Raw genomic sequence first — 23680 nt, forward strand, 5'->3', positions numbered from 1 at the left:
TTTTATAGGATTTGTAAAGGTCTGAGTTATTTTATTTCACTCACACTCATGCAATAAATTGTAAATAACTTATCAGCGGTGGAGGAGAAGAATTACCAGTAAAACTCCTCCCTTTAAAACTCACTTTAGATAAAGTACATTTCTAGAATAATCCACTGTATATTATAATAATAGATTATAACTATTGATGTATTCATGTGTAAATCTGGTGAAGTTGGGGGTATTTCTGATTTATTTGTGGAATGGTATGATGGACATTTTCACCCTGAGGATCAATAAACTTATCTTGACCTGTAATTATGCATCACCATTTATTTGTTTATTAGAATCTTGTGATTTTATTTCCAGGAGCAGACAAACAAGCCGGAGGCAGTGGTTCATTTCTGATCAGGCGCTTCAGAGGTCACTCTGTTGTGGGGTCCTTCCCCAGCAGCGCTTCCTGGTCCACGTAGAGAGAAGATCATCAACATCCTCTGGTGACAGATGATGAAACTGGGCCGTGCTGATCCGAACTGGTTTAATTCTCCGGCTCCACCCGTCACTTCTCGGCTATAGCCGGAGCAGCTGAGTCATTCTGGGGCTTGAAGGTCGTTTGAAACGGTGCGTGAGGGGCTCGAATCCCAGTGAGCAGCTAGCTCGTTAGCTTTAGCATCGCTCCAGCTTGTGTTAAAGCTGCTGTGTTTATGACGTTGACGCGAGCTCAGCCCCTTTGTTTACTATGTGGCCGAGTCACAAACAACATGTTGTGTGTTGCTGATTATTTGTTTAGCTCAATATCCGGTGTTGACGCTGTTGGAGGTCGTGTTAGCATCATAGCTGAGAAGGAGCTGTGTGGTTTTCAGTCCTCAGTGCTAAGAATGACTGGAAGATTATTCATTTAAACCATGATTCTTAATAAAAATATAATCATAACATTAACAATAAGTCCCCTTGTTAATTTAAAGGGCTACAATCTGCTGTCTAAAGGAGAGACTGGGATGGGATAGGTCTTAAGGTCCAAATCATTATTTAGCAGCACTCAGACCAAATCACATGTTTCCTGGTGTTCCACAGATTTCTTTTAAATGCCTGGAGGTAAAAGGTAGATTGTTAAATACAGTAAAATATAATCAAAAGCTCTCACAGCGTGTCTAGCATATGCATAAAGGGATTATAACCTTTGTTTATTCTGGGTAGGAACACCCTGATCACACACACTCACACACGGAAGCTGCCCGGATCTGTACAGCCACTGTGTGATCTGTCGGCCACTAGAGAAATTATTAGGAATAAGTGTTTTGCTGTTGGGAATAATGACGTAGGTGTAAATGCTCCATTACTTTCCCTGGAGAGATTTATTCTCCTGGACGCGCCATCGGACTCACGAGCCTTACACCGCCTCTACCCTTAGTTATCTACGGAAACCAAATCTTGTGAAAGATCTCACTTAAATGATTATTTAAATTAATTAGTTTTGTCCATGTACATATGTGAAATGTTTAATCCTCCAGCTGTGTTGTTGTTCCTGACGTTAGGATGCAAAATGTCTTGGTTTGCTGACTTGGCTGGGAAAGCTGAAGACTTCCTGAACAAGGTGGACCAGGGAGCCGCCACGGCCCTGAGCCTCGAGCAGGCAACAGCTGCTTCCTTCTCATCACAGTATGAAGGAGAATCATCGGTCAAACCCGACTACAACACCTCAGGGTATAAGACCGACGCAGCTGTGACACATCACACCTATGCATCCTCCCATGATGCATCAGGCTTCATCTCTGCAGCGGCTGGCAACATCAAGCGGTCCAATACAGCCAGCATGGCCCTCTCGGGTTCGGGCAGCAGCGCTCACAACTCTGCCAAGACCTCGTCTGGCTTCGTGAGGCCCAGGAAGAGCGAGCAGGATGTGGACGACGACATGCTCTTTGACTTTCTGAACAGTTTGGACCCTCCAGCCAGCAATAGGGGGGATTCTAGAAGGGAGCTTGTGACGGTGGCAGTTACTGAGGCACAAGACCCTACACCCCCCTCTTCCACCCCTCATTCACTCCCCTCAGCCCCACCCACGCCCCCCTCAACCCACGGCGTATCCAGGGCCTCCAGCATGAGCTCGCTGTCCGCTCACAGCATGAAAACATCAGAGGAGAACTCTGCTAAAGAGCAAAGACCAGGTATGATCAACAAGACTTTACGTGTTAGAGTTGTTATCTTATTATTTTCTGGATAGATGGAAAAGTTTCAACACTTTTTGAAGCATTTATGGCTGGATGTTTTTTGTGTGTGTTCTCTCTTTACACTTACTCTGCTGCTCACAGACACACCTGAGGGTTCAGACTCGGACTTGGCTGTGCCCCAGGACATCCTCAGCAGGCAGGAGCCTCCTCCCCCCACAGAGGAGCCACAGAGTCAGATCCTGTCCAGTCTGCGTCTGGAGAACCAGCTCCTGCGCAGCGAGGTGGCCTCCCTCAACCAGGAGATGGCTTCAGTCATCCAGAGAGCAAAAGACCTGCAAGACGGCAAGAGAACTGTTAAATTAGGAATAATGATGACATAGATTTCTGCACGTCTGCCTCCTTATTGACTAAGTTGTTTTTCTACTCTTGCAGAATTGAACCAGGCCCGAATGCGTGCGGACCGGTGGAACTCGGAGCAGTCGCACACTGACCGCACTTTACGGGAACACCGGTCACAAGTTGAGGATCTGGCGGAGGCTCTTTCAGCCAAAGACGGTCAACTGGCTGTGCTGAAAATCCGACTTGATGAAGCTGATCAGATGCTGAAGTCCCGCAGTGTTGCACTAGAAGAGGCACAGAAGGAAAGATCAAGGTAAACTTGTTTGAATAGATAAGATTTAGTTCTTGAAGAAATTAGATATAATATTACAGTTGTTTTGCTTTTTAGAATTATGACGGACCACTCCGAAGGGAACAGCATGCAGTCCCAAGCTCTTGAGACGATACAGGAGAGGCTGCGAGAGGCGGACCTGACTGTCAGGAGGGAACAGGACAGCTACCGGCAGATGCAGGTACGGAAAGTTCTGCTTTGCCTTAACTTTGCTCATAAATGCGAGACTTTATCAAACCTATTGCGTTTCTTTAGAATGAGTATGCCGGTCGACTGTCCAAGCTGGAGGCTGAGAGGCAGACCCTCGCAGAGACGGTGACGGCAGCAGAGCGACGAGCTGCAGAGGAGAAGCTCAGGGTGGACGACCTCCAACAGCAGCTGAAAAGTGCCAAAGCAGCAGCAGAGTTTGCGAGGCAGGAGTTACAAGACTACAAGCACAAGGCTTCACGCATCTTACAAGTAAGACTGATAGAGGCCCTCTGGAAAATCATCTTTGTCATAGGGAGCATCAGCGCTAATTTGAAATTAACCTAACAAAATGTACTGTGTATCCAAGAATCCGTCATCTTTTGAACAGATTTTGAATGATGTTGTTAATGTTGTTTTTCTAGTCCAAAGAGAAGTTAATCAGCAGTTTGAAGGAAGGATCTGGTTTGGACACTCTGGACGGCAGCGGGACAATGGTTCTGGAGCTGGAGGAGCTGCGTCACGAGAAGGAGATGCAGAAGGAGGACATCCAGAAACTACAAGCGCGAGTGCACACGCATCGAATGGAAATACAGGTGAGACGCTGTAAATGGCAGGAAAAATAGAAATGATCTTGGTGCTGTGTAGAAAACCTTTGTGATGTTGGTCACTCAGTTGTTCAGCTGAGTCGTGTGTTTCTCTCGCAGGATTTGGAGAATCAGGCGCTGGGGGAGGCAGAGGCCTGGAGGGAGCAGCAGATGCAGTTACAGGAGCAACAAGCTTTCCAGAACCGAGTTAAACAGGAGAATGACGCTGAGATCGAGCGCTATAAACAGGTAAGGTTATTCATAAATATCTATAAATAAAAAAAATATAAATCCTCTCCGATCTCTATTTTCTTGAGAGATACGTATTTGTGATTTTGTTTTTGTATTTTTACTTAAATCCTAGGAGCTGCAGTACTTAGAGGAGGAGCAGCATAGAGCCAAAACTTCTCTGCAAAGTCGAATAAAAGACAGAGAAGATGAAATCCAGAAACTCAGGAACCAGGTCAGTCTATTATCAAAAATGAAAGTTTTACCTATTTGGCCATCACAGGATGCCAAACATATATAAACCTCCACCTTTAATACATTTATCTGCTTTGACGAACCATGTCCTGGTCTGTGTTTACTCTTCCAGTTGACCAACAAGACTCTCAGCACCAGCAGCCAAACTGAGCTGGAGAATCGCCTCCACCAGCTGACGGAGACGCTGATCCAGAAGCAGACGATGCTCGAGGCTCTGGGCACAGAAAAGAGCTCCCTGGTGTTCCAGATGGAGCGTCTGGAGCAGCAGCTGAAGAACGCTCAGGGAGGACAGAGCGGAGGGTCGGCCATCAACATGAGCAGCTTAGAGGCAGCCGGACCAGGTCAGAGTTATTTATTGTTTGTTATTATTAGACTTTAATGTCACTCCACTGTTTACTCATGATTCCTTCTCTGTGTTTTGGTAATTTCAGGAGCACGACAAAGAAACACACCAGTCCTCTTTAGTGATCAGGACAGTCCAGGAATGTACGGACAAGTACGTAAGGCAGCCAGCACCATCGACCGTTTCAGGTAAAACCTTTTTTTCGTCAATTTTTTACTATAGTTGCCATAGACTGTACATAAAGATCTGCTAGGCGACATCGACGGGACCTTGATAGGCTCCACACCACAATTCCCACAAATAAGACTTTGGCTCCAGAAAACATCATCAGTGCAAGATGGCAGCGTTCTAATCCTGGATAGTTGGGCTTAATTTCTGGATGTGGGAGGAGGTGGAGACACCTCATTCATCTTTATTCACAGTTTAGAGTAATTGCATTGTTTTCTATTGTGAAATAATTTCCCCAGTGATGAATAGAGACTTTTGTCATTTCAGTATCAGACTGGGAATCTTCTTGAGGCGTTACCCGATGGCCAGATTGTTTGTTATCGTGTACATGGTGAGTATTTATTGGGGAAATGGGATTTAATTGTTCCATCCTGATTGAAACCGGTTAATAAAAGAAATAAACAACCTTTAATTTATTTCTTTACAGGCAATACTGCATCTGTGGGTCATGATTGTTCTTCTGACGTACACACCAGAAATGCACCAAGGTCATCCTGGCGAAAGATAGAAGGCGTGAACGTTATATTTGGGATTTTAAAGATGTTTCTCTCTATTGCCGTCGATGTAAGGATGGTACAAGCTGCTGGACGATGGGCTCTGAGACCTCACTCTCCCTGTTTTGCACAGAAATGCGATGAATTAAAGACATTTCCTCTTCTCCTCCTCTTCTTCATTACTGTAGTTCCAACTGAAGATTGATAGCTGACAGCTGCATTAAGTTTGAAAGGAATACCAGAGTGATATATTGTATTGTTTATCTGCTGAATGGGTCATTAAATGATGACTTCCTTTCCCCTCCTGGTTTCAGACATCTATTCTCTTCAGAGATTGTATTTAACACTATGTAAAAAAAACAGAGAATCTTTTAATAAAGATGTTAGTGACAAAGCCTGGTTTCTTTCTGAGGTTTTAAATTCAATAATGTTGCTTTTACTCAAAAAAAGAAGGTGTTGAGTTTGAGTTTGGAGTTCCAGCTCTCACCCCCTTGTTAGCATTGTTGCCTCACACCAGGAAGGTTCTGGGATTGAATCTGGGTCCAGGCCCTTTTATGTGGGGTTTTCATGTTCTCCCCGTGATCATCCACAGTACCGGGCAACTTAAATTATAAACTAATTGTAGTTTAAAAACTGTAATAGAGTGTAGCAAGTATATATGAAGTAGCAGAAAATGAAATCAATTGATTTTGTTACTTCTATGGGATCTGTATCAACACTGACTGGGACCAATGCCTGATCCTAATGATAATAATAATGCTAAACGTAATTTCTGAGCTTCTGGTCAGGGGGCCGATGTGAATTGAGGTCAGGTGGAGGTCAGGGTTTGGCTTGAACTGGTCAGGGTTAAACTTGTGGATAAGGATTTGGTGTGAGTGTGTGTGTGTGTGTGTGTGTATTAAACTGTAAAATAAAATATTTAAAAGAGGTCAAAACCACTGAGTTGTTTACAGTTCCATTCATGATTCACTCATTAAATATAATAACAGTAATAACACGACATAAATATTCCTTTGAATTATGACCACTTTCACTGCAGGAGTGGAGTTTGTTTGTTTACGGCTCAGCATCAAAGGATTCATCGTCCATGTATGTCCGCGTTACAGAACATTGTGTTTTATTGGCATGTAATCAAACTTTGACGCCACGCCACGGTCACAACGTGTGACAAAAAATCAATCCCTCAATCAGTTTTAATCTCCGTCTTGTTGTGATGACACTCATTTAAATTTGAAGTTGATCCGATGAAAGCCCTGGTGCAAGTACATCAAAATAAAAATGTGGAATATGGCCAAAATAGCCACTAAATGCAAAATAGCAGGATTCCTGTTGTGTTTTTCCAATTGCACCTAAAGACTTTTTTGTTTGTCTGGTCATGATACACCTGTATATCGATTTTTGTGAAGATCAATCAATGTGAACTCGGTCCAGGGGTCTCAGGGGGCACCGTTGAGCCATTTTGCGACGCACATTGAAAATTCCTTCAGAATACGTAAATTTTCACCACTTTCTAACTTTCTGCAAATTTTGGTAAGAATTTGAGCATGATAAAGCCCTCAAAAAGCCAATTCATTTGCCTGAATAATAGTAATCCTTACAATTTCAATAGGGCCTCACCTGACCTTTGATGTCACTGCTCGGGCCCTAATAATAACAGCAACAATAATAGGATTATTATTAGCATTATTATTATATTTATCATTATCATTATTAGCATTATTACTAACATAAGTGTGGGTTTAGAATGTTCCTGACTCCCAGCTCAGGCTCCTGAACGCCCCGTGATGTTGTTGGTCCTCCAGCATCCCACAATGCATCCCACAATGCACCGGGCCTGTCCACGTCACAGCTGACAGCCTGACAGTGGAGACAGTAATGGCTGCGGTCGAGGTGGCACTTTGTGGACGTCGCGTTGCTCCGCTTCGGTAGAAACACACCCGCTGGAACCAGGGACCCGGGCTTCCACCCGAGCACCTGCAGCCGAGGTTCGAGCTCCGTGACCCGGGGGTGGAGATGTCGCTGAAGCCGCTCGTCCGGACCGGTTCCTCCGGGCTCAGCTGCTGTTAGCCGGCGGCTCTCAGCTCTCAGCTCTCAGCTCGGACACTCGGTTCTTTCCCCCGGGTGGTGGAACTCAAAGTCCCCGGTGTGTCCCTCTGGAGGTCCGCGGTCCCAGCGGAGCTCCATGACCGAGCTGCCCGCTCCAAGCTAGGCTAGCTCCGCCTCGCCTTGCCCGGCCTGCTGCTGTGTTTTCCCTGGGTGAGTTGTCCCTGAACCCGCCGGAGGATGTCGTCCTGGCTGGGGGGGCTGGGCTCCGGCCTCGGCCAGTCGCTGGGTCAGGTCGGCGGGAGCCTGACGTCCCTCACCGGCCAGATATCCACCTTCACCAAGGACATGCTGCTGGAGGGGGTGGAGGAACACGGAGGTGAGTCGGTGCTGGTGATGAAGCTTCTTTAGTTCCCTGTGTGTTGTTTCATAAACATATTTGATGTTTTCTCCTCAATAAATCAGTTGTTGTCAAGTGTTAAAACCAAGACTTTAGTAAACAGCTGTCACCATGAAGAGCAGGTGAAGATTCGTCATAATAATGGTGAAAATCTACAGCTCCAAACATGTTATTTCAATTAAACTGTTCATATTATTAGATATTCAACACACTCATTACTTCCTCTAAGTTTAAAGACCGATGTGAGGGAATGTTGTGGTTTTAAACTCTTATTTTCTAAGGTATAACATTAAGATCAATTGTAATCATGCAGCAGCTGTTGTTGTTAATGTTTACCTATTTATGAAATTGACTTTGAGATAGTTGTTGTCACATGAATACAAACAAAAACAAGATTATAAACAAAGATAGAGCCGATGTAAGGTTTCTTACTAAAACATACTTAACTCTTCATAATGAAACTTTTGTTATCAACAGTCACAGGATCATTAGTACTGTAAATATTGTCTGACTGGTGACAGTGATATACATTTTCATATCAGTCAACTCGATATCCATACTTATCACAATAGACATCCAATTATTAATTTCTTTTAAGTATAGATACAGATTTTTGCTCATGCTTGGGGTTTGTGGGTTTAAATTCTTCGCCCAGGCCCTAGTTCGACTTCATGTTTTTTATCCACATCATCATTTAGTAAACCAGACTCTGGGTTTAATCCTAATTATACACTTGAGTTATATTTTATGAACATGTCCAGTAGCTGTTGTATTATAAAACTAAGCTTTTTCTTCTTCAAACAATAGTTTTTCTATTTCACTAAACTTAGGCGGAGCTGCCACGATGAGAAGCAAATTTATAAATAAATGCTCACTCTTCACAATGAGAAAACTGTTAATTTGCATGAAATATTATGTTATGAACAGAATATGTGAAAACTGTTCCGTATGTACTGCACTTATTTGCCGGCTGGTGACATAGAATCTGCCTTTAAAATATTTCCAGTGGTGGATCATGAAAATTCCACTTAGATATACAGAAAGCACGAAAAGCAGATGTCATCACTAAAGTAGCCACAGCACCAAAAAGAAGAGAAACTGGAATTTAGGGAGAAACTAGAGGAACAGTTGCTCCTCCTGTAAACAAGAGAAGCGTTAAAAATCCTTCCCTCTTTCATTCATCATCAGTCGAGCTGCAGGAAACAGTTTATTCCAGTTTTAAAAGAGAGAGAGAGAGAGAGAGAGAGAGAGCTCTTGATCATGTCTGACCGCAGGATTGTAATCGTGATTTCTGGTTTCCTGTCACCACTTTAAAATCAAGTGTTTAGAAAACAGCAAACAGACGACAAGTGATAAAGCAAAGAGAACTTTGGCCACAGATCTCCAACTCACAGCTCCAGTCAAAAAAAACATTTCATTCTTATCTCCGTGGGCTGCATGATAAGGCCACAAAATGAATCATAATCACAATGTATTATTGATTATTTTAAGTTTAAAGGCTGTTTGCTCCTGAGGGGTCATTGTGGTTTCAAACCCACTCTTTTAAGTTAACTCTGAAGAGAAGACATCAACTTATATGTGTTAACGGGAAGGCCACAGTTCAGTTTGTGTTGTGATGAATGTTGTGTGTTCGACTGAGCCTTTTTCAGCTGTTAAGATCAAGTAGCTCAGACAAGATCGCTGGGAATCTTAGCCTGCTCAGCTGTGCATGTTTGGTTGTCATGTGAGACAGAGCTAACCAGATCTGTGAGTGTGTGTGTGTGTGTGTGGGAGTGTGTGAGTGTGTGTGTTTCTGTGTGTGTGAGTGAGTCTGTTAGAGTGAGTCTGTTATTATCTCTTGAATGTGCCATTGGTGGAAAAACAGAATAGCTTTTATTGTTTTTAAATTATTATACAAAATAATCCCGATCCTTCTGGAAAATGTTCCGTGTTCATGGGGAAATATTGACAGATTTTCTTTCGTTTCATTCCTGCTGCATGTTTTCACTTCTGAATATAAAATCCTCAGTGTCTTGATTTCTGTCCGTGATGTTTACAATTCTATTTTTTCCCTGTAACTACAGATGCTGCCACAGAGCTGCACGTGTCCAATTCCAGGTTGGCTGAAGTCGAGGCTTCGTTTACGTCACAGAAATCTGAGGTTAGTACAACTCTAACCCTAACCCTAGTTCTTTTCCACCATCGACAACACGTTTAACTAATAACGTTAACAAGGGATTTGTCCCAGAAAACCACAACAGTGAGTCAGTAATGTAAATTGGGGTGTCACGATACCAAAAATTCAGTAGTCTTCGATACCACGGTAAAAAAAAGGATTTTCTTAGATTCCAAAGGTGCATTCTTTGGATGTTGTTAATGTCATATACGGTAGTTTAATGTGCTTGGGCATATACTGTGGGTTATACGGTAGTTGCGGACGCATTTGAGTGACGTATGTGAGTGACTTATTGTTGTGAGACACGTTATGCATTAAAGCGAGCTTAGCATTGATTTACAGTTAATATGAATCAGAAATCATCTTGAATTCTTTAAACAAATCCGGATGACGGTCTTTTAGGTGCTTTGCTAAATTGGAAGTATTACCTCCCTTGGTCTGAAGACATAATGCATAATGGCTTCTGCGGATTAATGATAACGCCACGGTCATCTGCCTCAAACGCAAAGTACTTCCATACATGACTCTTTGTGTCTTATTTATCAATCAGTCGAGGTGGGGCGATCGCTCCAGCCACAGTTGCCATCTTGGTTTTCTAAATGTAACCGTCGACTGGCGCAGCACCAATGCTAATGCTAAGTTGCTAACAGCTAGCATCAAAGCTCACGGTGCCTACGGTGCTTCCAAAAAATGGGCATCGTCGGTGTTTCGTTATCTCAGTATCGAAAGGTATAGTAAGTATCGGTTCTCGTGACATCCCTTAATGTAAAGTAATGCTGTCGACCATGTAAACAATGTGTGACCATCCTGCACATGAGAAGAAATTCATGTTTATTTTTGGATATGTGTCCTTCCTTGTTTCTCTGTGTTTGCTGCAGCATGACAGATTACGGAAGCTGCATGCAGAGCTGGAGGAGAAGCTGGAGGCTTCGGAGATCCAGAACAAACGACAGTCTGCAGAATACAGAACTCTCCTGCAGCAGAAAGACGTACGTAGTTCTGTTGATAATTAAAGCTTTACGATCACATTTCTGTTAGGTTCATGTATGAAATGGTGCTAAGGTTCACGTGTCCCACCAGGTGGATATCAGTCATCTGAAAGCCCGGCAGAGTGGTCTTCAGGAAGAAGTCCAGAGGCTGCAGCGGTCGGCCCAGTCGGCCTCCCTCTTCCCCGCGGTGCTGCCTGACGCCACCGCTTCCTCCGGCACCACCTCGTCTTCTTCTTACCTGTCACGGCCCTCGGAGTCCCAGCAGGGTTACCATGGCGACGAGATGGATCTCAGTGATCACATCTGGTCGCAGCAGGAGATCAATCGCCTGTCGACAGAGGTCACGCGTCTGGAGGCAGAGGTTTCTCACTGGAGGAGAATGTCTCAGGTAGGATTGATGTGTTTTTGTTGATTTTAGCAGAACAGGCGGTCATTGATAGTGTATCTTGGGGAGTAGAATATGTAGAAGTTATTACTTATCACAGATTTCCAAATGTATTCTTCTTACATCTGCACTTCTTTGGTTTAATGTAGTATTTGTAGTAGTTATAGACACAAGATCTGCAGATGTTAAAGAATGAGAGATACCAAAATGTAGACAATCGTAAGGAAATACTTTCAGTCAAGTATACTGAACTTTGCCAGAGGTATTTTTCATACCTTTAGTTCATAACTACTACATTTTTATTTCAGGCATCATCAACTGCAGGATCTGGCAATGGAGACCAGGGTGAGACTCACAAATTTCAAAGAACTATACAGGTAAATATTAGGTCTTCTCATAAATAGATCATGTTTTAAAGTACATTGTAAATGTGAAATACTGAGACACCAACTTTGATGTCTTTGCTTGTTCGGGAACAGGAGCTGCGAGAGGACATGGGTCGTGAGGTGGACGAACACCAGCACGAACTGGCAGCGCTGCAGGACGCCCAGCGGCAGAAGATGGCCGACATCTCTCGAAGACACAGGGAGGAGCTTGCAGAGTACGAGGAGAGGATAGAGGAGCTGGAGGAACAGATTCAGAGTGGTTAGCCTCACTTTGACATTTGTTATTGGAATTCTAGAAACTTTAAAGTGGTTTAATTCACAACGTTCTATAGGTGTTTGCTGTGCCTCCCTTAGAGTACAACACCCAAAGTAAAGTCTCTTCTCCACTTCCTTCTCTCCAGGTGGTCAAACCAGTTCCTCGTCAGACACCTCCAAGCTGCCTGAGCTCCAGAAAACCGTACAGTCCCTGCAGGAGGCGGCAGAGCAGCGGGAGAAGCATCTGGCCGAGCTGTCTGCCAGCCTAGAGGAGGCTCAGGGGAAACAGGCCTCGCTGCAGCTGGAGAAGGATGAAGTCCAGGAGGAGAACGCCGGGCTGCTGCAGAACTACACGCGGCTGCAGGCGTCTGTCACCGAGCTGCAGACACGAGTACAAGAGCAGGAGGGGAAGACTCTGCAGAAAGCCCAGTTTGACCACGAGATCCAAGTGCTGAAACAAAACCTCACAGGTAAACTGTCCTTGTTTTGATTCATGATGATCTTTTTAATGTGATGTTTTTGTTACGCTAACCTCAAAGATTGTCATTTACTTTTTACGCTTGTTTTACTCCATTGTAGAACTGTATATTAACTAAGATATTTACTTTACAGCGGCAGAAAAAGAAATCGAGAGACTGAAAAACCTGTCTGACGTAAGTGTGAATATAAATAGATTGAAATACATTATGCTACATATTTATTGTACTATGTTTACTGAGATTTTTTGTGTATTCTTCCTGGTTTAATGGCTTTTTAAATATTTGATTCTCTTTTTAATTCAGGCCGAACCAAAGGAAGAAGTTGAGCATGCAGACATATTGGAACTGAACACCATCATTGGGCTGTTGAGAGAAGAAAAGGAAAATCTCGAACAAGAAAAGGTTTGTTTATCTGATGCAGACATTTTATTTTACTGCAATTAAATGCATAGAAGGTCTTTATGTACTTAATTTCAAAGTAAATCTGTCACATACAACTTAAACAGCTTTTTGAAGTTATTTTTGAGTTATTTTGTGAAACAGAAATTTCATTGATTAGTTGCACTTTGCAGTCTGTGATACAATGATGTCAGTAAAATGGAATGGAAAGTACGGTCAAGATATCTGTTGGATGATGTCAAATCCTGAGGTTCTTCTTCATTTTGTTACAGCTCAATCTGGAAGAAAGACTCAAAGTCTCAGAGGAACAAATAGGCAACAATAACGTAACGGATTCTGGAGAATCGGAGTCACTGGAGGATTTGAGAGTCGAGCTGGAGAGAAGAGAAAAGGCCCTGAGAGCCACTGAGGAGGAACGAGACACTCTGATGTCTGAGCTGGAAGAACTAGACCAGCAGAACCAGGAGGCAACACAGGTCTGAATGATCTGCTTGGTTTTAAAATCACTGACATTGTTTTGTATTTGATTTGAGCATTCCAAACAATATATAATAATTTATTAAAATGTATTTATAGCCTCTGTGAACATCAATGTTGGAATTTTACCCGTTTATTGACTTTAGGATTGTTTCTATTTCTGCCTCCAGCATATGATCTCTGTCAAGGAGCAGCTCTCCGGACAGCTGAAGGAGGCCGACACAGAACTGTCGAGACTGGCGGCCGAGCTCAACACAACCAAAGACCAGAAAAGGACCCTGGAGCAGGAGGTGGAGACCCAGAAGGAGAGAACGAGCCAGAGCGCTTTCACCCTCAACGATATGCATATGGGTAAACAGCAGCTGGAACAGACGGTGAAGGAGCTGAAAGACAAACTGGGACATGCACAGGAGCAGAGCAGAGAGGCACGGAGAGAAATCATAGAGATGAAGAAAAGTTTGCAGGAGAAAGAGGAGCTGTATTCTGCTGCTAAAGCAGAGCTGCATCAGGCAGGGGGGAGAGGAACTGAAGAACGGGGAACTGAAGAGGAGCTACCAGGGAAAGAGACGGAGTTGTCAGACCTCAGGAGAGAGCTGGACGAGATGAGGACCTCTCAGGATAACCTGAAGTCCGCAGACTATGAGTTGAAGATGGAGAACGGGAAGTTGAAGGCAGAGAGTGAGCAGGCTCTGGGTAAAGTAGAAGAACTAACCAAGCAGATGAAGGAGAGCCAGGCTGCTCTGAACAGGACGATCCGAGAGAAGGAAACTCGTATCGAAGCCTTGAAGCTGGAGAAGAATCAGCTGGATGGTGATTTGAGGCAGACTGAGACGGCACTGAATGAACAGGCCAGACAGTACCAGCAGACGGTTGAGGAGTTGACTCGAGCTCGCTCCATGGATGCCTCAGCTTTGCAGATGGAGCTTGAACGTGCCATCAAACTCAACCAGGAGAAAGACATGGAGATAGGACAGCTGAGGAGAGACGTGGAGCAGTTGGCCTCTGATCACAGAGACACCAACGAGATGCTCTCCATCACAGTCTCAGGGCAGAAGCAGCTGACGGACCTGCTGCAAGAGAAGGACATTTTTATGGACACTTTAAAACAAAACGCTGCGGACATACAGATGGAGATGGAAAACAGTATCTCAGTCGCGACCAAAGACGCCGAAGCCCTCAGACAGGCGCTAGAGGAGAAGGACAGACAGCTGGGGGGTATGAAGGAGGAGAACAGCCATTTGAAAGAAGAGATAGATCGCTTTAGAGATCAGCAGAGCAGACCTCAACCTCTGGGTGAACCCAGGACCCTGGACATTATCACAGAGCTGGAGACGGAGATCACCCAGCTCAAGTCCTCCAGGAACGGCCTGGAAGAGGAGGTCCAGGCCTCGAGGAGAACCATGGAGGAGCAACAGGCCTCTCTCCTCCTGGCACAGCAGTCCCTGCAGGGTCAACAGGGTGAACTGGAGCAGGCTCATGCTCGCAACCAGCAGACCACTCTGAACTATGACAGACTTATACGTGCCAGAGACGAGGACATATCTCGCCTCCAGCAGACTGTAGATCGGCTCAGTGGGAGTCAGGGTCGTGCTGACTCTCCACCTGTGCAGGGAGACGTCATCCTGGAGGAGGACAAGACCCAAACACTAAATCAGGAGAACGACAACGAGAAGCACGACCTGTCCAAGGTAGAAATAGAGAAACTGGTGAGAGGCATCAAGGAGAAAGAGACCGAGATCTGCCAGCTGAACGAGAAGAATCTCTCGTTGGCCAAACAGCTGGATCAGCTGGTGGTGTTTCGTGATGAAGTGGGTAAACTCTCCCAGATGATCCTGCAGAAGGATCTTGAGATTCAGGCGCTTCATGCTAGACTCAGCATGGTCGGAGGCGGAGGACACAACCAGGATGTCTTGTACCTCCAGCAGCAGCTGCAGGCCTACGCTGTGGAGAGGGAGCAAGTGCTGGCCGTGCTGAATGAGAAGGCCAGAGAGAACAGCCAGCTTCGCTCAGACTATCACCGTTTCATGGATATGATGGCAGTTAAGGAAGCAGCTCTGTTGAAGCTTCAGCAGGAGAATCAGCACCTCTCCAATATGAGCGACCCCTCAGGAAGCCATGAGATGTTCAAGGAGACCATCCAGAACCTGTCCCGCATCATCAGGGAGAAGGACATCGAGATTGATGCGTTGACTCAGAAGTGCCAAACGCTGGTGACGGTCCTGCAGACCTCAGGGGGAGAGTCCGGTGCCGGATCGGGAGGAGTCAGCAGCAACCAGTTTGAGGAGCTGCTGCATGAGAGGGACACGCTGAAGCAGCAGGTGAAGAAGATGGAGGAGTGGAAGCAGCAGGTGATCACGACGGTCAAGAACATGCAGCACGAGTCGGCCCAGCTGCACGAGGAGCTGATCGGGCTGCAGGGTCAGGTATCTGCCGACAGCGACTGTAGCTCCAAGCTGTCCGTGGACTATGCCCGGATGATCCAGAGCTACGAGCACAAGGAGAGGAGGCTGGGAGGTCTGAGTCAGGAACTCGCACAGGTCCAGCAGACCATCACCCAGCTCAGCTCCACCAAAGATGTCCTGTTGGGTAAACTGGACAGTGTGGCTCAGTCCCCTGAGGTTGTTGTTGTTGCTCAGTCCAGTGGATCCTCTCTCACAGCCGACGCTCCCGTCCACCAGACGGATTCACCTGTAAACAATGACAAGCTGCAGGAAGAACTCCGGCGATTGCGTGGACATGTGGCCGAGAAGGAAATCACCATCAGGACTCTTCAGGAGAACAACCACAGGCTCTCAAACTCGGCATCTGCCTCGGAGAACGAGCAGAGGAGTCAGGCCGTGGAGGTGCGGCAGATCCGAGAGAGGATGGATGCTCAGCAGAGGTCAGTGAGGGAGAAAGACCTGCTCATCAAAACCAAAGGCGACCAACTGGTTCAGGTCAGCGAGGCGCTACGTAACCGCGAGAACGACAACGAGGTGCTGAAACAGGCCGTGACCAACCTGAAAGAGCGGGCTCTCATTCTGGAGCTGGACGTGAAGAAGCTGAAGGAGGAGAACGAGCTCGTGGCTGCACGCTCCCGGGAGAAGGAGTCTGAGTTCAGAGCGCTGCAGGAAACCAACATGCAGTTCTCCCTCCTCCTCAGGGAGAAGGAGTTTGAACTGACTGCATTGAGCAAGAAATCTGCAACGGTGGAGAGGATGCTCAAGGACAAGGAGCAGGTCGGTTGGCACTAAAACATTGATTTTTACAATAACTTATAAAGACAAATGGAAAGAATGAAATAAAAATATAACTGAAAACTGATCTTCCGTCGTCCTCCACTCTGACTGTGATTCTCCACAGGGTAAGTCCGGTGAGCTGAATCAGCTCCTGAACGAACTGAAGTCCATGCAGGAGAAAGCTGTGGCCTTCCAGCAGGAGAGGGACCGGGTGATGATGGCACTCAAGCAGAAACAAATGGAGACGACTGCAGTACAAACTGAGGTAAGAGAACATCCAAGCATTTAACTGTGGAGGCATAGCATCTGTGGTATTGCTCTTTTAATTCCCCTAAACCAAATTTCTCGTAGACCTCCACGTGTGACACTGGTTCTGTTTTCTTCACAGCTTCAGCACGTGAGGGACAAAGAACAGCGTCTCAACTTGGAGCTGGAAAGGCTGCGTAACCACCTGTTGGAGATCGAGGACTCGTACACGAGGGAAGCGCTCGCTGCAGGGGACAGGGAGTCGGAGCTCCGGAGGAGGGTGGCCATGCTCGCCACCTCCTCAAGTGCAGTGGAGAACGCCAGGTTAGCATTAACAACAACTGTGTCTATTAGATATGATGCTGAAATACAACATTTTCCATTTACCTGTGTTTCATTGGCCACATCACAACTGAGCTTCCTAACTCAGCCTACAAATCAAGTCCTAGAAATACTAGGATAGAGAAAAGGGGACAGAGTTTAATAACAAACAGTGAATTTGGGTTATCTTCCTCTGACTTTAAAGTTTCCACGACAGCTAAAAAGTTTATGTAATTCCTCCTGTGCTTCTCCTTGTCTCCAGCCAACAGGCGAGCATGCAGGTGGAGTCTCTGCAGGAGCAGCTGAGCGGAGCAGTGAAGCAGAGGGATGACGCGCTCGCACAACTCAGAACCGCCCAGGATCAGATCAACCAGTATGCAGTGTCACTCTCCAACCTGCAGATGGTGCTAGAGCAATTCCAACAAGGTGAGACGCCAGGATTCAACTTTCTTATTCTTTCCAGGTTCACTTGGAGAATCCAGCAGTTTCATAGAAGTTCTTGTAGATGATTCCCTTTTGTGTTTGTTTTCTGACAACGACATTCCATAATTGTAGTATCACTTTTATTCTGTCTTTCCTCTCTCAGAGGAGAAGGCCATGTACTCAGCAGAACTGGAAAAGCTCAAGAGGGAGAAGGACGAGTGGAAGAAAAAGGCTCTGAGGCTGGAAGACCAAGCATCTGCTCTTCAGGTAAACGAAGATCAACCAGTTCCTAGTAGAGTGCATAGGTCCAGAGCTTCAATTCAACCAAACCACACTAAGTCCCACACACACTCACAGATATCAGTCCCCTAAATGTTCCGAATTTCTTTGTTTCGTCTAGATCCATTAACTATGATTTGGGAAACTGGTGAAAATGTTAAAAAACATTGTTTTGAAAGTGAAAAAAAAAAACAATCCTGGTTCCCACCCTGATCCAGATCCACATCAAAATTAAACCGGTTCTTCCCTGACCCATAATGCATCTTTCCACCAAATGTATTGTTTGTGAACTGCTGCAAACTAACAGACAATCAAATAAATGCTGATAAAAACATAACCTCCTTGGTGGAGGTCAGAATCCTGTACATTCACTTTACTCATAAGAATCATTTGCTGTCACCAGCTGAGCCTTGAGGTGAAAACTTGTTCCGCTTCCTTCATATTTCTTGATGATAGTATATTAACAGCTCTGTTCTCTGTCAGATCAACCTGGACGAAGCCACCTCTGCTCTGGATTCAGCTTCTCGTCTCACCGACCAGCTCGATCTGCAGGAGGAGCAGATTGAAGAGCTGAAGAATCAAGGTGAGCAAACCTCCTCACATCCGACACAGGTTTGATTTTCACTTAAAATGTCTAATAGGGAAATGTTTGGTTTTAACTTTAGACTCTTAATAAAAGGTGTCCTCTCAAGGTTGTAATAAAACAAATGTCTTAAACGTTGTTTTCTATCTGTTATATTCAAAGCTCACAGCTCTGCTCTGCATATTTTATCTGAAGTGAAGCATCTGTCATCCTTTGTTGACTTTCTCTGGCTCGGCAGCTCATGAACATGTTTTTGTTCCTTTTCCCCAGGGGTCGTATTTCTATTCTCAACCTTCACTGATAATCTCCCGTATTATTTTTTTTGTGTCACACTCAGCAGATTTTGCTCTTATCAGTCTCAGACATGAACATTAGCTCACAGCACATTCTCAGACTGCACCTCATGTGAGTCTCTACTGTATATTTGCTTTGTTATCACTCAGTCACATATGGAGAATGTACATCGGGTCTATGAATAGTTGATTAACTGTGAGAATGTGCTGAGCCACAGATTTACCAACGAGAAGCTGATATCGTTTCTCCCCTTTTAACGTTACTGTCAAGTCACTGAGCTAAAAATCAGATATTCAGGAAAGTAAATAATCGTATAAACGTTGATCTTTTAACAACTCGTACTTACTTTCAGCTGTTTCCAAGATTTCCAGAATCCTCTTAGGAAAATATTCAGTTTTCTTCAGTTTTTTGTCAAATTTAAAGTATTTCTCAACAGGGAGCTTGAAATTACATGTGTCCTTATTTTGTACATTTTTTTTTTATGAGTGATAACATTAACCATCTGGATGAAAAGTTTTTAATCAGTTTGTTGTTCTTTTTCTTATTGGAGGAAACTGCACATTCTTTCAGTTTCTGAAAGCTTTTGGTGATTTTCAATTTGCTTTTATTTGGTTTTAATCAATTTTACAGCTTTATCTCTTTTGTGGCCAATAATGTTAAGAAAAGCGTCATTTAAATTAAGTTTATTGATTTATTTATATATTTGTGTATGTGTTGCAGTGGACGTGAGGCAGGAGATGTTGGAGGAGGCGCAGAGGAAAGTGATGAGCCTTCTGAACACCACAGAGGGGAAGATCGATAAGTACGTTCACTTTCTGTTTGGATTCAATCACTCTCTGTGTTTACTCAGTGAAATGAGGTTCTGATTAAACGCTCATGTGGTTTTCATTGCACTGTTGCTAAACTCGTCTGTCATCATCACAGCGTTGACACCTGAGTTATCGTTCCTGCATCTTTTAGCTACACAACTCATCAAAAACCTCGTTGAAATCTAAATAAATCATCTCTATAAAACTGAAAACACGACGGTTTCTTGGCTCGTAAAAGTTTGACATTTTGGAGACGGGACAGTTTTCACACAAACAAGACAAAATCAAATCCTCTTGTCCTGAAGTAACTTCTCTCAAGTGCTGGACCCACTAGAAATAAATCTGAGGTGTTTGTTACATTTTGGATTCATTTATGATTGATATAGCTGTTAAAGAAAAGACTGAGACAACATCCTGTTACTTCATGCAGTGTTATATTCATGTTGTTCTGTCTCCAGAGTCCTGATGCGAAACCTGTACTTGGGATACTTCCACACACCGAAAACCAAGCGTGCCGACGTGCTGAGGCTCATGGGAAGTGTTCTGGGACTGAGCCGAGAAGACGTAGAGAAGGTGAGAGATTTCTTTTCTCCGTTTTTGACTGTCAGTGTCTATGTGACATATTACCGGACTAATGAATCTGTCCAAATTTAATCTCTGCCTTGTGTTGTTGAACTTAAATGTTGGTATTTTGTTCCTGTAATGGAAACATTTCTGAACCTGCTTTTAGTATTTTCCAAATACATTGTATGTTCAAACGTGTATTTATTTGTTAAGGGACTTAAGAGTATATGTAAATATCCAATATAATGTCCTAACTTAAGAAGAAGTACAGATGGTGGACAAATGAATGGAAACAAAACCATAAAAGCAGTTAATTCAACTGCAAATATTGAGAATTAGCATAAAGACTGAAAGGGGACGTTGGGAAAACTGCAAACCTGACACTGCCTAAAACAAAAAATATAAATATGACAAGTTGTGGTTTTATAGGAGTCAAGTTCTGGTCCATGCACAAGTCTGAATCACGTTTTAATGTAAAAATGTTATTTTTGTAACGTAGAGTTAATCTGACATGAAACTTGGGGCAATTCTTTACATCCTCTGACTTTAAGATGGAGTATGAAATGTCTGATTATTTAAACACGTCCATCCAAAACCATCATCTAGAAAACACGTTATGTGACAATCCCTTTTAACTCCAGCAGCCTCAGAAAAATCCTCTCAGAGCTTCGGCCCTGAAAGAGAAAACATTTCCTTACGCAGATCTTCTGGCAAGAGCCCTGTGGGACTCGGTCCAGCGATTCCAGAGTAACTTACCCAACACTCTTAAAGGAAAACAGATACAGTGTTAGAGGCAAATGCGCTTACAACTCCACACAAGAGCCTTATTTTCTAATCGTGTTGGAGATCACTCAACTAGCCCTCATCTCCTGTTGATGCTATTTGAATTTTCCACTCAACTCGCGTTAACAGCAGCCAGAAGTGTCCCACAAAATCAGACAGAGTTTCAGAATTGGCCTCTGGGGAGCAGCTCTGCACTCCCACTCTGCCTCCCTCCCTCCCTCCAGCTGAGTCCTGTCAGGCCGATGAGGCTGATGAGTATGGAGTATGACTGACGGTGAATTATAAAGCCACAAGCTACTTGTAGGAGTTTGGGCCGTCAGCAGAGACGAAGAACAGCCGGTAGAAGAGTTTAACGACCGAGCGGGTCCACAAAATAATGTTCCAGAGAGTGGTGGAAACCAAGAGTAATTAAAACCGGAATAATCTGACCGCTCTTCCGTGTCTGCGCTTCAAAAAACGAGTCCGAGATCAAACCACACATTTGTCTTGGCCGAGTTAGTATAAATAACTTCTGCTGTTAATTTTATCAGCAGACATTTGGAGTCTGAGATGTTTTGGAGCATTTTTCTTCCTGTGAAGAATTCCTGAACCTTTGTCGACACTTCCTTTACTTCTCCTCTGTGTCCGTGCAGATGTTGGAGGATGACGGACGCCACGGTGTGACTGGATGGATGTCGAGCTGGATGGGAAGCAGAGGAGCTCAAAGTGTCCCGAACACCCCCAACAGGCCGACCGGGGCGCAAGGACTCAACTCGGTACGATACACCTTCATACAGGAAGTCCTTTTACCACAGGGACACAGTCTGTATTTTATATACTTTACTCTAACCTTAACTGTAGAACACAGAGGAGGGCACATGTATGATTATTAAGTTCTGCTTTGTGAGGTTTAATATACAATGGTCACACTTCCACTGGCTTCAGCAAATAGCCAAATATAAGCAAAGATTTCTGAAACTACAGGAAAGAATAACTCAGTCATTTATTGTTGTTACATGTGAACAAAGCTTAATTTAAACTTTGGTAAATGGACTGTGTGGACTGTGGTCAGAGGCAGTTTGGGGTTTAGTATCTGTGGAGGATCCAGGGATCGAATCTCCGACCTTCTGGTTAGTGGACAACCCTCTCTACCTTCTTTCTTCACCTCGGAGGATTTCTTAGCCGGACGTTATTGTGAAACTCCCTCTTCACTCTGGAGTCCAGACGATATTAGCTCGGTTTGGGTCAGTGGAGGATCTCAGCAGTGACACTCTGTGCTCTCCTGTTTCTTTCAGTCCTTCTCAGAAATGTTCGTGAAGTTCCTGGAGATGGAGTCGACTCCCTCGCTGCCGGCAGCAAAGCTCTCGGCCCACGACATGAAGACTCTGAGCGCTCCGCCTTCCAGAAGAACCGGCGCTGCTGCTTCCAGCAACGTCGCAGGTAAACGACTCCTCTAGGAAAACCCACCGCCAGGATGATTGTTTCTCACATGTTCCTAATCCAACGGGAGTTGTTGCTCCTTTTCTTACATCCTCAAACCTTATTTAAACTCTCCCCCTCTCTCCCCTCAGGATCTGCAGCAGCCAACAAGCGGCCCGGAGAGTCCAATCCTTTCCTGGCCCCCCGCTCGGCGGCGGTGCCTCTGCACGCCGGCTCCAGCGGCGGCGGCCCGGGAGGTCACCTGCTGATGAAGCCCATCTCTGACGCCCTGCCCTCCTTCACACCCGTGCCCGTCTCTGAGTCCAGTTCCGGAGCTGCTCTCAAAGACTTGTTGAAGCAGTGATCGCTACACTAACGAGACGTTTCACACAAACACAGACTCTGGAATATTTGAGCAGGTCCACGACTTAATATCTGCTCCTTTTTATTTCCTGCAAAAAATAAATGATCACATCATAAAGGTTTAATATTCAGTTTTGGGGGGGAGGGTGTTCATTCTTTTCAGGTGTAATAGTATTGTTCTATGCAACCGTTTCCCTTAACACATCAGTATATACGTATTTCCTTTATTCTACATTACTGCGAAGGTGCTGACCCACACGTTTGGAAATGATCACAGACTAAACTCATCGTGCAAATGTGCTGCGTGATTAGAACATTTTAAATCTGTGGGTCAATCAGAGTGAGTTTCTATTTCCATAGAAACTGTCCTTTTTATGTTTTTAATCCATTGCACCGGTTCTGAACACAAGTGACCTTGTCCGCTCACGCTGTGCAGATCCATTCATGTGAGTTTAATCATCACCTCTGTTTGCTGGAGGAACAAACTCATGTCTTTTACTTTTCATCCTTTAACTTCTTTTTTTGTCGTGTCTTTTGAGTATTATTTTTTTTCAGCAATGCAGTGAACTGATCCAGAACTTTCCTACAATCTCTCTGGCAGCCGCCTGTGCAGAGATTTATGTGGCTCAGTGCATCTGTTTAAACCATAAAGACAATTTCTTTCTTTTTTTTTGTGTTGCTAAATCTTGTCTTCTCCAGACAGTCAGACTGTGATATGCAACAAGCGTTGTAATTATGTCTGTAACTGCTGCCTGTGGCTGATCAGAGGCTTGAGACTGCGCTTGAGTTTAAGTGCAGTACTATTATATAGTTATATATATGTAAATGGGTGGCGTTTTTTTTTCCTATTTATAGGCACCAGGAATGTTCAGGAAGTAAAGTGCCTGCATTTCCTTTTGCTAATTAGATAGTTGTAAAATCGGGATTGTAAATGATTGATATAAATATATATTTACTAAATGTATAAAAAAAAATACTGCACATTTAAAAGGTTTTACCTGCTCAGAGTCGAGGCCAACTTTAAGGTGAGCCGCTCTGCATTTTTGTATAGACTTCAGTCGGCCTGCAGAAGGAATGCTACAGGGTTTCTCTTTCCAGATTGATAACAATGTACAAACTGTAAATCCTCACTGTAAAGGAATGTTCTCCAACCTGGAACCCGGAGGTGTCAAAAGCAAACCAGAGGCTGATGAACTTGAACTGGGATGATCTCTGGCTGAGGTCGGGAAAAACCTGAGGCTTAATTTTGGAACTTCAAATCAAATAAAAAGTTCTTCTGAGACTTTTCCTGCT

At 44.4% G+C, this 23680-nt stretch overlaps 2 protein-coding genes across 2 annotated transcripts; both read left to right on the forward strand.

Moving 5' to 3' along the window:
- The first annotated feature begins 438 nt into the window (after positions 1 to 438).
- On the forward strand, positions 439 to 5532 carry golga5 (golgin A5). The gene is made up of 13 exons (XM_061082539.1): positions 439 to 600; positions 1515 to 2144; positions 2289 to 2489; positions 2580 to 2799; positions 2875 to 2998; positions 3073 to 3276; positions 3429 to 3599; positions 3711 to 3839; positions 3955 to 4053; positions 4186 to 4414; positions 4505 to 4604; positions 4912 to 4975; positions 5072 to 5532. The coding sequence occupies exons 2-13, from the start codon at positions 1523 to 1525 to the stop codon at positions 5150 to 5152; spliced, it is 2244 nt and encodes a 747-aa protein (XP_060938522.1). The 5' UTR covers positions 439 to 600; positions 1515 to 1522; the 3' UTR covers positions 5153 to 5532.
- A 1468-nt stretch (positions 5533 to 7000) lies between these two features.
- On the forward strand, positions 7001 to 23674 carry trip11 (thyroid hormone receptor interactor 11). Its single transcript, XM_061082585.1, has 21 exons — positions 7001 to 7560; positions 9645 to 9721; positions 10615 to 10725; positions 10817 to 11113; positions 11419 to 11487; positions 11590 to 11755; positions 11898 to 12221; positions 12364 to 12404; positions 12534 to 12632; positions 12902 to 13105; positions 13277 to 16324; positions 16449 to 16589; positions 16713 to 16894; positions 17154 to 17317; positions 17478 to 17581; positions 18077 to 18176; positions 19191 to 19272; positions 19738 to 19852; positions 21259 to 21381; positions 21901 to 22045; positions 22177 to 23674. Exons 1-21 carry the CDS (start codon positions 7422 to 7424, stop codon positions 22386 to 22388), a joined length of 5943 nt encoding a protein of 1980 aa, XP_060938568.1. The 5' UTR covers positions 7001 to 7421; the 3' UTR covers positions 22389 to 23674.
- Positions 23675 to 23680: the final 6 nt, after the last annotated feature.

The sequence above is a fragment of the Limanda limanda genome, chromosome 12 (assembly GCF_963576545.1).
Source record: "Limanda limanda chromosome 12, fLimLim1.1, whole genome shotgun sequence".
In the NCBI taxonomy this organism is placed as follows: domain Eukaryota; kingdom Metazoa; phylum Chordata; class Actinopteri; order Pleuronectiformes; family Pleuronectidae; genus Limanda; species Limanda limanda.